The 12,692-nt window shown below is 58.1% G+C and overlaps 1 protein-coding gene across 1 annotated transcript in view; it reads left to right on the plus strand.

Annotated features, from left to right (window-relative positions):
• The first annotated feature begins 149 nt into the window (after positions 1-149).
• SETD1B (SET domain containing 1B, histone lysine methyltransferase) overlaps positions 150-12,692 on the plus strand; it is a 25,438-nt gene continuing 12,895 nt past the window's right edge. The window contains exons 1-10 of the mRNA XM_040443928.1: positions 150-258; positions 376-563; positions 807-905; positions 1,551-1,821; positions 3,888-4,000; positions 4,889-6,127; positions 9,687-10,514; positions 10,900-11,161; positions 11,240-11,604; positions 11,698-11,803. Coding sequence (XP_040299862.1) covers positions 390-563; positions 807-905; positions 1,551-1,821; positions 3,888-4,000; positions 4,889-6,127; positions 9,687-10,514; positions 10,900-11,161; positions 11,240-11,604; positions 11,698-11,803 — 3,457 coding nt within the window. The 5' untranslated portion in view covers positions 150-258; positions 376-389. The remainder of the gene's footprint in view (positions 259-375; positions 564-806; positions 906-1,550; positions 1,822-3,887; positions 4,001-4,888; positions 6,128-9,686; positions 10,515-10,899; positions 11,162-11,239; positions 11,605-11,697; positions 11,804-12,692) is intronic.

Here is a 12,692-nt window from a genome sequence, read left to right on the forward strand (position 1 = left end):
CAGCGCGCGAGCCGGGCCGAGCGAGCGAGCGCCACGCCGGGCGGCCGGGAGGCAGGACGGGCACCATGGGCCGGAGCCCGTGTCCTCCGGACGCCCCGGGCCCCGCCAGCACGCACCGGGGGCCCCCGGGAGCCCCTCGCTGCCGCCCCGAGACGGTGGCCGAGCGGGCGGGCGCCTAATTCTCCCGGAAGGGTTATTCTCTCGCTCTATTCTTATTTTGGGGGGAGCCAGCGAGACAGCTCCTTTTGGGGCGCGCTGGTAAGGTGGGAGGGGGTGGGGGCTGGACGATTTGATTCTTTCGCGTGTGTGTAGAAGCGGCCGCCGCCGCCGCCGCCGCCGCCGCGGCGGAGACGACAACAACTTGCTCGTTTTCAGGTTGGGTTAACGGCATGGAGAACAGTCACCCCCCCCACCACCACCACCAGCAGCCCCCGCCGCAGCCCGGCCCTTCGGGCGAGAGGAGGAACCACCATTGGAGAAGTTACAAGTTGATGATTGACCCGGCTCTGAAAAAGGGGCATCATAAACTGTACCGCTACGATGGGCAGCATTTCAGCCTGGCGGTGAGTAGCCGGCGCGCCTCCCCGCCGCCCCCACCCACCACCAGCCGTGCCCGGGGCGGAGGGAAAGGGGTCCGAGCTGCCCAGGGACCCCCCCTTCCGACCACCGGGCCAACTGTCAGCCGGGTCCCCAGTCCTGGAGTTTGACAAGTGCTTGGAGAAGGGGGGGGGGTGCGTCTGCCTCTGCCCCTGGGGAGTGGGACCAGCCCTCCCATTCCGCCCCGCCCCCCCCATTCCTCCCCACAGATGTCCAGCAACCGCCCGGTGGAAATTGTCGAAGATCCCCGGGTCGTTGGGATCTGGACCAAAAACAAGGAGCTGGAGCTGTCGGTGCCCAAATTCAAGGTAGGACCCCGCCCCCCGCCCCCGCCGCCCGACCCCACTGTCTCTCCCCGCCTCCCCAGTCCCGGAGTTCGAAAATAACGCCAGTTCTGCCGGAGCCTAGCCTGGTTCTGAGTTCCCGCCGTCCATGGCCAGGGAAGTTTTGGCGGGGAGGGGGAGATGGCAGCGAGAGGGGTGTCCTCTCTCAGCTACTGTAAACAGAATAACATTCAGTGAAACTGTAATCAAGGATCTGATACAGTGTCCTGCCGGCCCAGCTGGGGGCTCCTGGTCCCCACCTGGCTCCTGCTAGCCCCCGAAGCTTGGCCTAGGGACCCACGCCCCTTCTCAGTCTTGTGGCTTAAGAGGGGACAACTTCATAGACCAAGGGTTCGCCCCTGACCCGGCTGCAGGGAGAGGAGGCCAGAATGGGGGGTGGGGAAAGAGAAACTGTTTCTTTTTCCCCTTTCCTTTCGAACCCAGAGGACTTCCACGTTCCAAACGATTTAATCCTCCGCTTCCCGGGCCCGCCCGCGTGCATTTTTTTTTTCAAAAAAAAAAAAATATTTTTTAACCTTCATTGTTTTCATCGGGCACGCGAGTGGGGAATGTTGTGTTTCCCTTCGGTTTCAATGTTCTCCAAACTCCCTTCCCCCTCGTCCCTGCCAGATCGATGAGTTCTACGTGGGCCCGGTGCCTCCGAAGCAGGTGACATTTGCCAAGCTGAATGATAACATCCGAGAAAACTTCCTGAGGGACATGTGCAAGAAGTATGGGGAGGTGGAGGAGGTGGAGATTTTGTACAACCCTAAGACCAAGAAGCACTTGGGCATTGCCAAGGTGGTCTTTGCCACGGTCAGGGGAGCCAAAGAAGCGGTTCAGCACCTGCATAGCACTTCGGTCATGGGCAATATCATCCACGTGGAGCTGGACACTAAAGGTGAGTGGAGACCCACTTGGGACAAACTGCGATGGAGGGGCAGTGAGACCTGTCACTACGACTCCTTTCCCTCCCAGAGCCCCTCTTGCAGTGTTAGGGACCCCCCAACACCCCCGGGTTTTTTTTGGGCCCCGCCGCCCCGAGGATAGAGTCCCATGGAGCTAAATGTGTTGTGTGTTGCTAGGAGACAGGCTATAATTTACCAAATGTGCTGTCCTTGGCTACTGCATGTACCCCTAGGGACCACCCAGAGGCTTCCCCACCACTGACACCCCTGCGGGCCCCTCCTGGAGCCCTAGTGGCCTGGGTTTAGGCAGTCTCCAGTGATGCCATCTGTGTTAGGGGAAGAGGCAGGGTTTGTTTATTTGTGGGAGCTGAGAGGGAGCCACTAGAATGCCTTTAAATACATATAGAGTAGGTCCTTCAACTAAAAAGGGAATCCTCCAAGGATCCAGGGTCCCCCCCTCCCCCATGCTGCCCCTTCCTTCTGGAGTGGGAACCAATCTGGGCTCAGAGTGTGGTTTCATTGATAATGTTCTGATAGAGCTGGGCGGGCTGCTGTGGGTGCTCAAGGGTTGACACTGTGCCTTCCCTCCTCTCTCTTAAAGAGACAGCAGCACCTCCCATGCGCCGGGAATCCCGCTATGTGCTCACTCTGAGCTCACTGCTGGCAGAGTGGGGCTGGGGAAGTCACCCTTCCTTCCTTACATTCCTGGGAGGCTTCTTCTCGACTGGATGGAGGGGCTTGCAAGACTCTAGGGCATCCCCCAAAGTTTGCCTGTGGCCTCTCTAGGGAAGTTCCCACCCATATGAAAGAAGGTGCTGGGTGCCCCAGGACCAACCTGCCCTGTGACTGGGCAGGCACTGTTGGGTCCGGTGCTTCTTGAGGTTTTCTGGGAGACACTGTCTGGGAAAGCTTAGGTGGCCAGCTTCCAGGAGTTTTGTGAGCATGGTGTTTAGAGGCAAATGGCACACCAAACCCAAACAGGAAAATCTAAACCTTTCTTGTGCTTTCAACGATGAATACATATTGACTAGGTCTCTAAGACCTTGCTGGGGGCTGTGGAGGGATGCTGGAACTGGGTGGGCACCGTTATCCCACAAACTCTTGCCAAGCCCATATCTAGTTCTGAGTTTCCTCAGGGCACAAGCCTGGGTTCCTGTCTCTGTCAGGGGAGTACAGACCCTTCAAACTCTACACATCCCTTGTGTGGCTGCAGTCTCATTTCTCCCTGAGAACTGAATGTGGAAACTTCTTCCCTGTCACATGCCCATTTTAAGGAGCAGCCAGCTCTTCCCAAAATTTCATTTCTGAAAAAAAGGAAGAAAAAAAAAAAAAGTGAGAGGCCCTCAGAGACTGCCAACTAACTTTGTATTTCAAGAAAGAGACCAGCAAAGTGTAAAGTGTAGCTCAAGGAATGTGCCTCCTTTGCATATGTAAGCAGCTGCCTCAGAGGGCTCTATAAATATCAATAATCTGGGGCCCCAGGGTCTATAGAGGCCTCTCTCTGCTGATGGGGGAGGGTTACCAGACAGGGCCCAGTGGGACCAGCCCGGCAGAGCTGGGGAGGCCTGGTCAGCCAGGTCAGCGGAGGAGGCCCATGGAGTTCACAGTAACGTGGTACTAGACTGTGTTTTACAAACTCTGCTGGTCACCTGGCCTCAGATAGTTAACAATAAAGTGAACTGTCACCTCTGTGTCACTGGGTCTCTCCACCTGCTACAGGCTCTGGCTGTTAAGTGGGAAAACCTGACTTTTTTCAGGTGCTATGGCTCAAGTGACAGGGAGAGGCTCTGTGTTGGGGGTGGTGTTTCTGTTTTGGGGGGAGTCCTGGCCCCACAGAGGATTAAATTCTGAATCTTAGGGTCAGAAAAATCATACAGGTGAGCAGCTTGGTTGAACAGATCGGACTCCTCAGTGAGGTACAGAGAGGTGGTTCCCCGGTCAGGGTCACAAAGCTTCTCAGGCTTGGGGGTCTCAGGCGCCAGGGGCCCATAAGCCAACCTGTGGGGTCTGCCCCATCCTGGAGCCTCCCTCAATCCTCCCTCCCTTGCCCTTCCCACAGGGGAAACCCGCATGCGGTTCTACGAACTGTTGGTCACGGGCCGATACACACCCCAGACCCTCCCAGTGGGTGAGCTGGATGCTGTCTCTCCGATCGTGAATGAGACCCTGCAGGTGGGTTTATTACCATTCAGTACCCTCCCCCCCACATACTCACACTCATCACCAGCTTCTGATGGGCCCTTCGCCCCCATTCACCATCTCTAGCGTTGGACGCCAGAGCCTAGGAGGCAGAGGAGCCTGGCCTTGTCCAGCCTGGGATTCCCACAGACCCACAGCCTACTTAGGGCTTCGTGTTAATGCTGAAACATTGCTGTGTCTGATGTCCTGGGCACTGCTCTAGCCCTGCCCCCAGAAAGCAGACCTCAGTGGTCCCCATTCCAGAGCGAGACTGACGTGACTCCTTACCCAACCACTGCCTCCTACCTAGGCCACCCTCACACAGGGAGATTCTCAATCCAACCCTTCCCTGGCATCAACTCACCTACCCTCAGGAGTAGCTTTTCCAGAACGCAGCCTTCACCGACTTGCTGGTCAGCTAGGTTATTCATTAGGCACTTTTACCTAACTAAGTGTCACATGACTTAACTCCTAAAACATTGGGAGACCAGAGGGAACAGGACCCTTGGCCACCCCCTCACTCCCCAAACTATAGTTCTCCCTGCTGGAAGATCCTTGACTTCTGACAGTCTGAGATGGGAAGGAAATCCCAGTTTAAATCAAGACGTCAGGATCTTCTCTTCTCTCTGCTTTAAGGATTAGAAAAAACCCTCAAGGTTCTTTGGGGATAGCTGGCTATTCTATGATTAGAGAAAAGTTAGGACAATCCAGAAGCTCCTCTTCGATCTCCTACCCCTCCCCCCCCCCTTCTTCCACCATGCTGCAGTTCTAGAGTGACCAGCTTGGCTCTGAGATCCCCAGAGTGTAGAGGGAAAACAGTCCCCATCCATTGCATGCAGCCCCCTCCAGCAACCTCACTTGTCTCTCCCTCTCTCTCTCTAGCTGTCAGATGCTCTGAAGCGCCTCAAGGATGGTAGTCTGTCTGCAGGCTGTGGCTCCGGCTCCTCCTCGGTCACCCCCAATAGTGGTGGGACACCCTTCTCGCAGGACACGGCGTACTCCAGCAGCCGCCTGGACACCCCCAACTCCTACGGACAGGGCACACCGCTCACGCCACGTCTGGGCACCCCCTTCTCGCAGGACTCCAGCTACTCCAGCCGCCAGCCCACACCCTCCTACCTCTTCAGCCAGGACCCCACGGTGACCTTCAAGGCCCGGCGCCACGAAAGCAAGTTCACAGATGCCTACAACCGCCGCCACGAGCATCATTATGTCCACAACTCCTGTGCGGTCACCGCAGTGGCCGGGGCCCCAGCTGCCTTCAGGGGCTCCGTGGACCTCCCGTTTGGGGCAGTCAGCAGCAGTGGGGGCAGCAGTGGCCCTCCATTCAAGGCCCAACCACAGGATTCGGCCACGTTCGCCCACACTCCACCGCCTGCCCAAGCAACCCCAGCTCCTGGAGTCACGTTCAAGTCGGCTTTCTCTCCGTATCAGACCCCTGTGCCCCCTTTCCCCCCACCCCCTGAGGAGCCCACCACCACAACCACCTTTGGGGCCCGTGAGAGTGGGGAATTCCGGAGAGCACCTGTGCCCCCACCCCTGCCACCCACCGAACCCCTGACCAAGGAGAAGCCAGGCACACCGCCCGGCCCACCGCCCCCTGATGCCAACAGCATGGAGCTGGGTGGCCGGCCGACCTTTGGCTGGAGCCCTGAGCCTTGTGACAGTCCAGGCACACCTACGCTGGAGTCCTCACCTGCGGGGCTGGAGAAGCCCCACGACAGCCTGGATTCACGCATAGAGATGCTGCTGAAGGAACAGCGCACCAAGCTGCCCTTCCTTCGAGAGCAGGACTCGGATACGGAGCTGCAGATGGAGGGCAGCCCCATCTCCTCCTCCTCCTCCCAGCTCTCCCCACTGGCCCCCTTTGGCACCAACTCCCAGCCAGGCTTTCGAGGCCCCACGCCACCCTCCTCACGCCCCTCCAGCACCGGCCTGGAGGATATCAGCCCCACGCCGCTACCCGACTCAGACGAGGATGATGAGCTTGACCTGGGCGTGGGGCCCCGCCCCCCTCCGGAGCCAGGCCCCCCGGACCCTTCTGGTCTTCTGGGCCAGACAACTGAGGTAGCCTTGGACCTGGCTGGAGACAGGACCCCAACCTCAGAGAAGATGGATGAGGTACCACCATGTCTGTCCACCTCTGTCTTGGATTGGTTTTGTCTATCTTGTGTCTCCCTTTCCTCCTTTGAAACGTTATCCCCTCAGGACAATTAGCTAAAACACAGAAGTAACAGGGTTAGGGCAGCTAAAATAACCGGTCAAATACAGAGAATAAAAAGCCAACGCAAAAAGCACCAGGGGCTGTGACTGAGCAGCTGCTTTGGCTCTGAGCAACCTAGCAGCCATAGAGAGAAGGGAAACATGACTTGGTTCTGTTGCTCTCCTGTTAGGTATGGGAAGTTAAGACTTTTCCTAGGGATCAATTCTGACTTGAGCTTCTTTGGTAGGAGTTTGCCGAGACCCCAGATAGTATGGACTATGGTAATGGTTCTGGATCCCCTTGTCTGTTGGGTCGCCTGAGGGTGACCAGGGCTGATCCTGACACTCATATTTGGGGGGAGGGATTAGCCAGAGCATTCTGCTAGGCTAGGCCAGATGGGAGCTCTGGAGCACTGCCTCCTAGAACCTGGTGCCCTCTGAAGAGAGGAAGCCATGGTGGGCAGGGAGGGCATTGAATTTTCCCTTAGCTTTTCCTCTGTTTCCAGGAGTCGGGACTTCAGGGTTAGCCTAGGGGGAAGGCCACAGCCAGAAACAGGCAAAACTGACCATTCTCCAGCCTCTCCTCAGCCATAGATCTTTATCTGGGGTCTTATTACCCAAATCTCCAGCCTCTGGGTTGGGGTGGGGGCTGCTGTGTGCTACAATCCCTTGGAGGGATGGATTAGGTCATCTTCCTTGGCTCTGCTCCTCCCCACTCCTGGTCCAGGCACCTGTCCTGGTCCTCCTGAAGACCTGTGTTGGAACCTGCGTGCCCAGCGGGCATGAGCAGCCAGGGACTTAGACAGAGCTCTGTGCCCTTGTGGGCAGCAGGAGGGAGGGTCCCCCCTTCCCAGGCCCTTTGATTAGGCAGGTTTGGCTGCCTCGGGGAGGAACAGAGAGGAACTTGGCCTGCCCTGGAGGGGACTGCAGGTGGCCGGGGCTCCAGAGGGCCTCCAGGCAGTTCTGGGGAAGTGGTTTCTGGTGCCAAGGGGTCCGGGCAGGAGGAGTTGACAGGTGTGCAGAGGTGGGGGGCTGGCAGCCCTGCCATCTTTTCTTCCCTTCCTCTCTGCTGCCTGGGCTTGGGGGATGTTTACCATGCTGACAGAATGGTCCGGGACTGGGAATCCCAGGGTAGACGGAGGGACTGGGCTCTCCCATCATGTCACTGTAGGGAAGCGGGAGACTGAAGCCGAAGAGAGATGGGGTCGGGATGCCCCTAGATCTTAGCGGTAGGAAGACCAAAGTACAGATAACCTCCAGGCTGGCCCTCGGGAGCCCCCTGCCGGCAGCCTGGAGAGCAGCACCCGGACTCCTCCAGACTGAACCTGGAGGGAGTCCCAGCTAGCTCAGGCTGAAGACCCCGGAGACAGAGCAGGGGCACCACTGAGGGAGATTCCCTTTCTTCACAGAAGCTGGTGGTTAAAAGTTCAGGCTCCAGTCCGTGAGCCTGGAAACCCAGCTCTGTCGCTTACTGGTTATGTGACCTTGGGTAAGGCACTTTCCTTCTCTGAGTCTCAGTTTCATCGCCTGTGAAATGGGACGGTGAAAGTACCTGCCTCACACGGTCTTCGGCTTAACTGAGGTGCCCGCAAGGGAAGCTCCCGGCACCGCGCGCGCGCGGGCTGGTGCTGAGCAGTGTGCGCTCGGCTAGTTCCCGCTGGTTCTCACCCCCACCCCCTGGCGCCAGAGGGGCGGAGGGAAGGGCAGGGCCGAGGGCTGGAGCGCAGGATCCCGGGTCTCCTTGTGATTGGCTGGCCGCGATGCCGGGTTAACCCTCTATGTGCTGCGCTCGCCCCGCTGGGCGCTGTCCGGGACTGATCTCCCGGGCGCTGTCCCGGAGTATTGGGCTGAGCCTGCCAGTCCCTCCTGCTGCATGTGCGTGCGGACCTTTAGAGACAGAGACAGAGACAGAGACAGAGAGAGAGAGAGAGAGAGAGAGAGAGAGTGTGTGTGTGTGTGTGTGTGTGTGTGTAGTGGGGGTCTAGCAAAATCCTGAGCTTCCTACTGCTGCTGAAAGTTTAGTATTCCTCTTCTCCCCGCGGGCGCTCCCCCCCATTTCCCTTTGAGGACTCCCTCACCTGAAGATCTGACCTCTGACCTTACAGCCTGTACAGACCGCGCCCCCTCAGCCTTCAACTGCATTCCCTGTCTGTGGCAGCCTACAAACGCTCTTGTCACCTTACCGAGATCTTCTAGGGCAGGGCCTGAGCCACCTTCTCACCTCTTGTCCGGACACAAAAGCCTGGGGGTGACGTAACTCTCCTCTCCCCACCCCTGCTCTGCCTTCTCACTCCAACCCTACCAGGTACACCCCAATGCCTCCTTCCAGTTCCAGGCCTGTGTCCCAATGTAAAGGGGCCCTTGCCCATTTCGGAGCTGGGGTCATCCTTGGCTTCCCCACTGTTTGCCTGGTACAGTGAGTGTTCCTGGATTCCATTCGGCAGGCATCCTGAGCTTGAGTCCCAGCCTTATTTCTGACCGGCTGTGCCTCCTGGGCTTGTGGCTTTTGGCTCTGTTTCCTCACTTGTCAGAAGGGATTGGAGTAGAGCCCCACCTTGCAAGGCTACAGTGCTGATGTGAAACAAGGTGTTGTGCAGTCTCAAGACCAGATGAAAGATTAACTAAGGAAAATAAAAAGACATACCTCCTATTTATTTATGCAGCCTTAAAACTGCTAACTCTCCTTGCTCAAATGTCGCCCTTGCCACCAGGCCCTCTTTGCAGCAGTGAAGACAGCAGGCTGACTGGGAGCCTAACTGGTTTGAATCCTGACTCCATCTCTTATTGGCTCTGTGGCCTTGGGCAAGTTACTTAAGCTTTCTGTGCTCCAATTTCCTTGGTAAAAGAATGGCCTTAGAAAGATACCGAGCACGAGCACGAGCACGTAGGAAGCACTATAGAAGTGTTAATTATTAGTATTCTCCAATTACAAATTGAAATAGAATCTCTCAAGCTGACATGGAATCTGTTTCCCTCTTTACACCCTGTCCCCCTCCCCAGCTTTCTTTTCCTCTAAGGTGGGCTCTATATTTCTCCTCTTCATCCTGGTTTTCCTGTGTCTCTTCCCTCTAGAAACTTAGCTCCACAAGAGCAAGAATTGTGTCTGTCTTGTTCAATGCTGTGTCCCCAGCACCTAGGACAGTGCCTGGCACACAGCAGGTGCTAAGCAAGTGTTTACTGAATGAATGAATGAATGAATGAATGAATGAATCCTCCTAAACCAACTGGCAGGTATTAAGATGCCCATAATGCAAATGGGGAAACTGAGGCTTAGCAAGGTTAAGTGACTCCCCAAAGCCACATGGTCCCAAAGCCACATGGTCCAGAAGGGAGGGGACTAGGACCCAAACTGCAGAATCCGTTTTGCTCATTAGTCTTGCAAAAGGCTTCTCGAGGTTTCTGGTGTTTGGAAGGGGCTCTAGGAGCCAGCTTGGCCTCCCAGGCACAGCCTCACCGCTCTCCCCGGCTCTCCCCACAGGGCCAGCAGTCCTCGGGCGAGGACATGGAAATCTCGGACGATGAGATGCCCTCAGCCCCCATCACCAGCGCCGACTGCCCCAAACCCATGGTGGTGACCCCAGGGGCGGCAGCTGTGGCAGCCCCCTCTGTGCTGGCTCCGACGCTGCCGCTGCCCCCACCCCCCGGCTTCCCGCCGCTGCCCCCACCCCCGCCGCCGCCCCCACCACAGCCAGGCTTCCCCATGCCCCCGCCTCTGCCGCCTCCCCCGCCCCCCCCACCCCCCGCCCACCCAGCTGTGACGGTGCCCCCCCCACCCCTGCCAGCGCCCCCCCCTGGTGTCCCACCCCCACCCATCCTACCACCGCTGCCGCCCTTCCCTCCAGGGCTGTTTCCCGTGATGCAGGTGGACATGAGCCACGTGCTGGGTGGCCAGTGGGGCGGCATGCCCATGTCCTTCCAGATGCAAACGCAGATGCTGAGCCGTCTGATGACTGGCCAGGGCGCCTGCCCCTACCCGCCCTTCATGGCCGCTGCTGCCGCGGCCGCCTCAGCCGGGCTGCAGTTTGTCAACCTGCCGCCCTACCGGGGCCCGTTCTCCCTGAGCAACAGCGGACCGGGCCGCGGGCAGCCCTGGCCACCACTACCCAAGTTTGACCCATCAGTGCCGCCACCAGGCTACGTGCCACGCCAGGAGGACCCACACAAGGCCACTGTGGATGGCGTCCTGCTGGTGGTGCTCAAAGAGCTGAAGGCCATCATGAAGCGTGACCTGAACCGCAAGATGGTGGAGGTGGTGGCTTTCCGCGCCTTTGACGAGTGGTGGGACAAGAAGGAGCGGATGGCCAAGGTAGGCAACAAGTGCGGGGTGCCCCCGGGCGGTCGACAGGCACGCTGTCCTCCCCCGAGGGACACTGATCCCCGTAACCCCCAAGTAGGAAAGCGTGAGTGTTACCTTCTAAAGCTTGTGTGTCCATGACACGGATGTGTCCTTGCCGCATGTAGCCTGCTCTGCAGGCGAGGAGGTTGAAGTTCAGTGAGACGGAGTTGGGCGCTGGGAATGTCCGGCGGGCACGAAGCCCAGCCGACTTGGTGGGAAGGAAGTGCCAGTTACTGTGTGGCTGTCACTGTTGAGGGAAGGCGGGCTGCTTAGGGAGGGCCACCCACTGGGGAGGTGGGGGTCCACCGGCAGCACCGTAACCATGGTGACAGTCCCCTCCTCTCTCATACCCCAGGCCTCTCTGACCCCAGTGAAGTCAGGTGAGCACAAGGATGAGGACAGGCCAAAGCCCAAGGACCGCATCGCCTCGTGCCTGCTGGAGTCGTGGGGCAAGGGCGAGGGCCTGGGCTATGAGGGCCTCGGCCTGGGCATCGGGCTGCGCGGGGCCATCCGCCTGCCCTCCTTCAAGGTCAAGAGGAAGGAGCCGCCGGACACAGCCTCTTCTGGTGACCAGAAGCGCCTGCGGCCCTCAACCTCTGTGGACGAGGAAGATGAAGGTATGTGTGCCCCCTCACGTGGCGCTGGGCTCTCCTGTGTTTCCCCAGCCCAGTTCGGACACCCCTCTCTCCCCTCAGAGTCAGAGCGAGAACGGGACCGGGATATGGCGGACGCCCCTTGTGAGCTTGCCAAGCGGGACCCCAAGGGCGTGGGCGTGCGGCGCCGGCCAGCCCGGCCGCTGGAGCTGGACAGTGGCGGGGAGGAGGATGAGAAGGAGTCACTGTCGGTGTCCTCATCGTCATCGGCGTCCTCATCCTCGGGCTCCTCCACGACCTCACCCTCATCCTCGGCCTCTGACAAGGAGGAGCGGGAAAGCACTGAGGAGGAAGAGGAGGGGGAGGAGGAGGAGGAGGAGGAGGAGGAAGAGGAGGAAGAGGAGGAGGAGGAGGAAGGCCCCAGGAGCCAGGTCTCCTCCTCCTCGACCTCATCCACATCAGATAAGGTACCTTCGGGTTGGGGAGGCCTGGGGTGCTGGGCCAGGTGAGGGGGGCCCTTCTGCTCAGCCTGACCTCCCCTCTCCCTCCTCCTCCCCCAGGATGATGACGCTGAAGACAGTGATGAGCAGGAGGAGTCTGAGAATGAGGACGAGGACATAGCCCTGTCAGAGGCGAGTGAGAAGGAAGAAGGGGACTCGGACGGAGGTGAGCGGTGTGGGCCGAGGCACCTGGTCTGCCCCAGGGCCCCCGTGCAGAGACCAGAGCCCGAGCAACTTTCAGCAGTACTTTTGGGGCAAGATTTCTTGTCTTTGAAACGTGAGCTCATTAAAACATGCACAGTACTCGCCCTACGATTCCATTTGTACGCAATGTCCAAAACAGGTCCCTCCACAGAGACAGAAAGTAAGCTAGTGGTTGCTTGGGTCTGGGGATGGGAGGCTGGAGGGGCGATAGCTAAAGGTGTTGGGTCTCTTCTTGAGCTCATGAGAGTGTTTTGGAACTAGAGATAGTTGTAATGTACTAAATACCACTGACTTATTCACTTTAAAATGGTTCGTTTTATGCTACGCGGATTTCACCTCTGTTTTCTTTTTTTTTTATTTATTTATTTTTAATGTTTATTTATTTAAAAAAAATTTTTTTTTCAACGTTTATTTATTTTTGGGACAGAGAGAGACAGAGCATGAACGGGGAAGGGGCAGAGAGAGAGGGAGACACAGAATAAGAAACAGGCTCCAGGCTCTGAGCCATCAGCCCAGAGCCTGACGCGGGGCTCGAACTCACGGACCGCGAGATCGTGACCTGGCTGAAGTCGGACGCTTAACCGACTGCGCCACCCAGGCGCCCCAATGTTTATTTATTTTTGAGACAGAGACAGAGCATGAACGGGGGAGGGTCAGAGAGAGAGGGAGACACAGAATCCGAAGCAGGCTCCAGGCTCTGAGCTGTCAGCACAGAGCCTGACGCGGGGCTCGAACTCACGGACCGAGAGATCGTGACCTGAGCCGAAGTCGGACGTTTAACCGACCAAGCCACCCAGGCGCCTCACCTCCGTTTTTTTTTAAATGCTGACTAGTTAACACGCAGGCGCCCC

This window comes from Herpailurus yagouaroundi, unplaced genomic scaffold, assembly GCF_014898765.1.
Source record: "Herpailurus yagouaroundi ecotype Mexico unplaced genomic scaffold, PumYag 191, whole genome shotgun sequence".
Classification (NCBI taxonomy): Eukaryota; Metazoa; Chordata; class Mammalia; order Carnivora; family Felidae; genus Herpailurus; species Herpailurus yagouaroundi.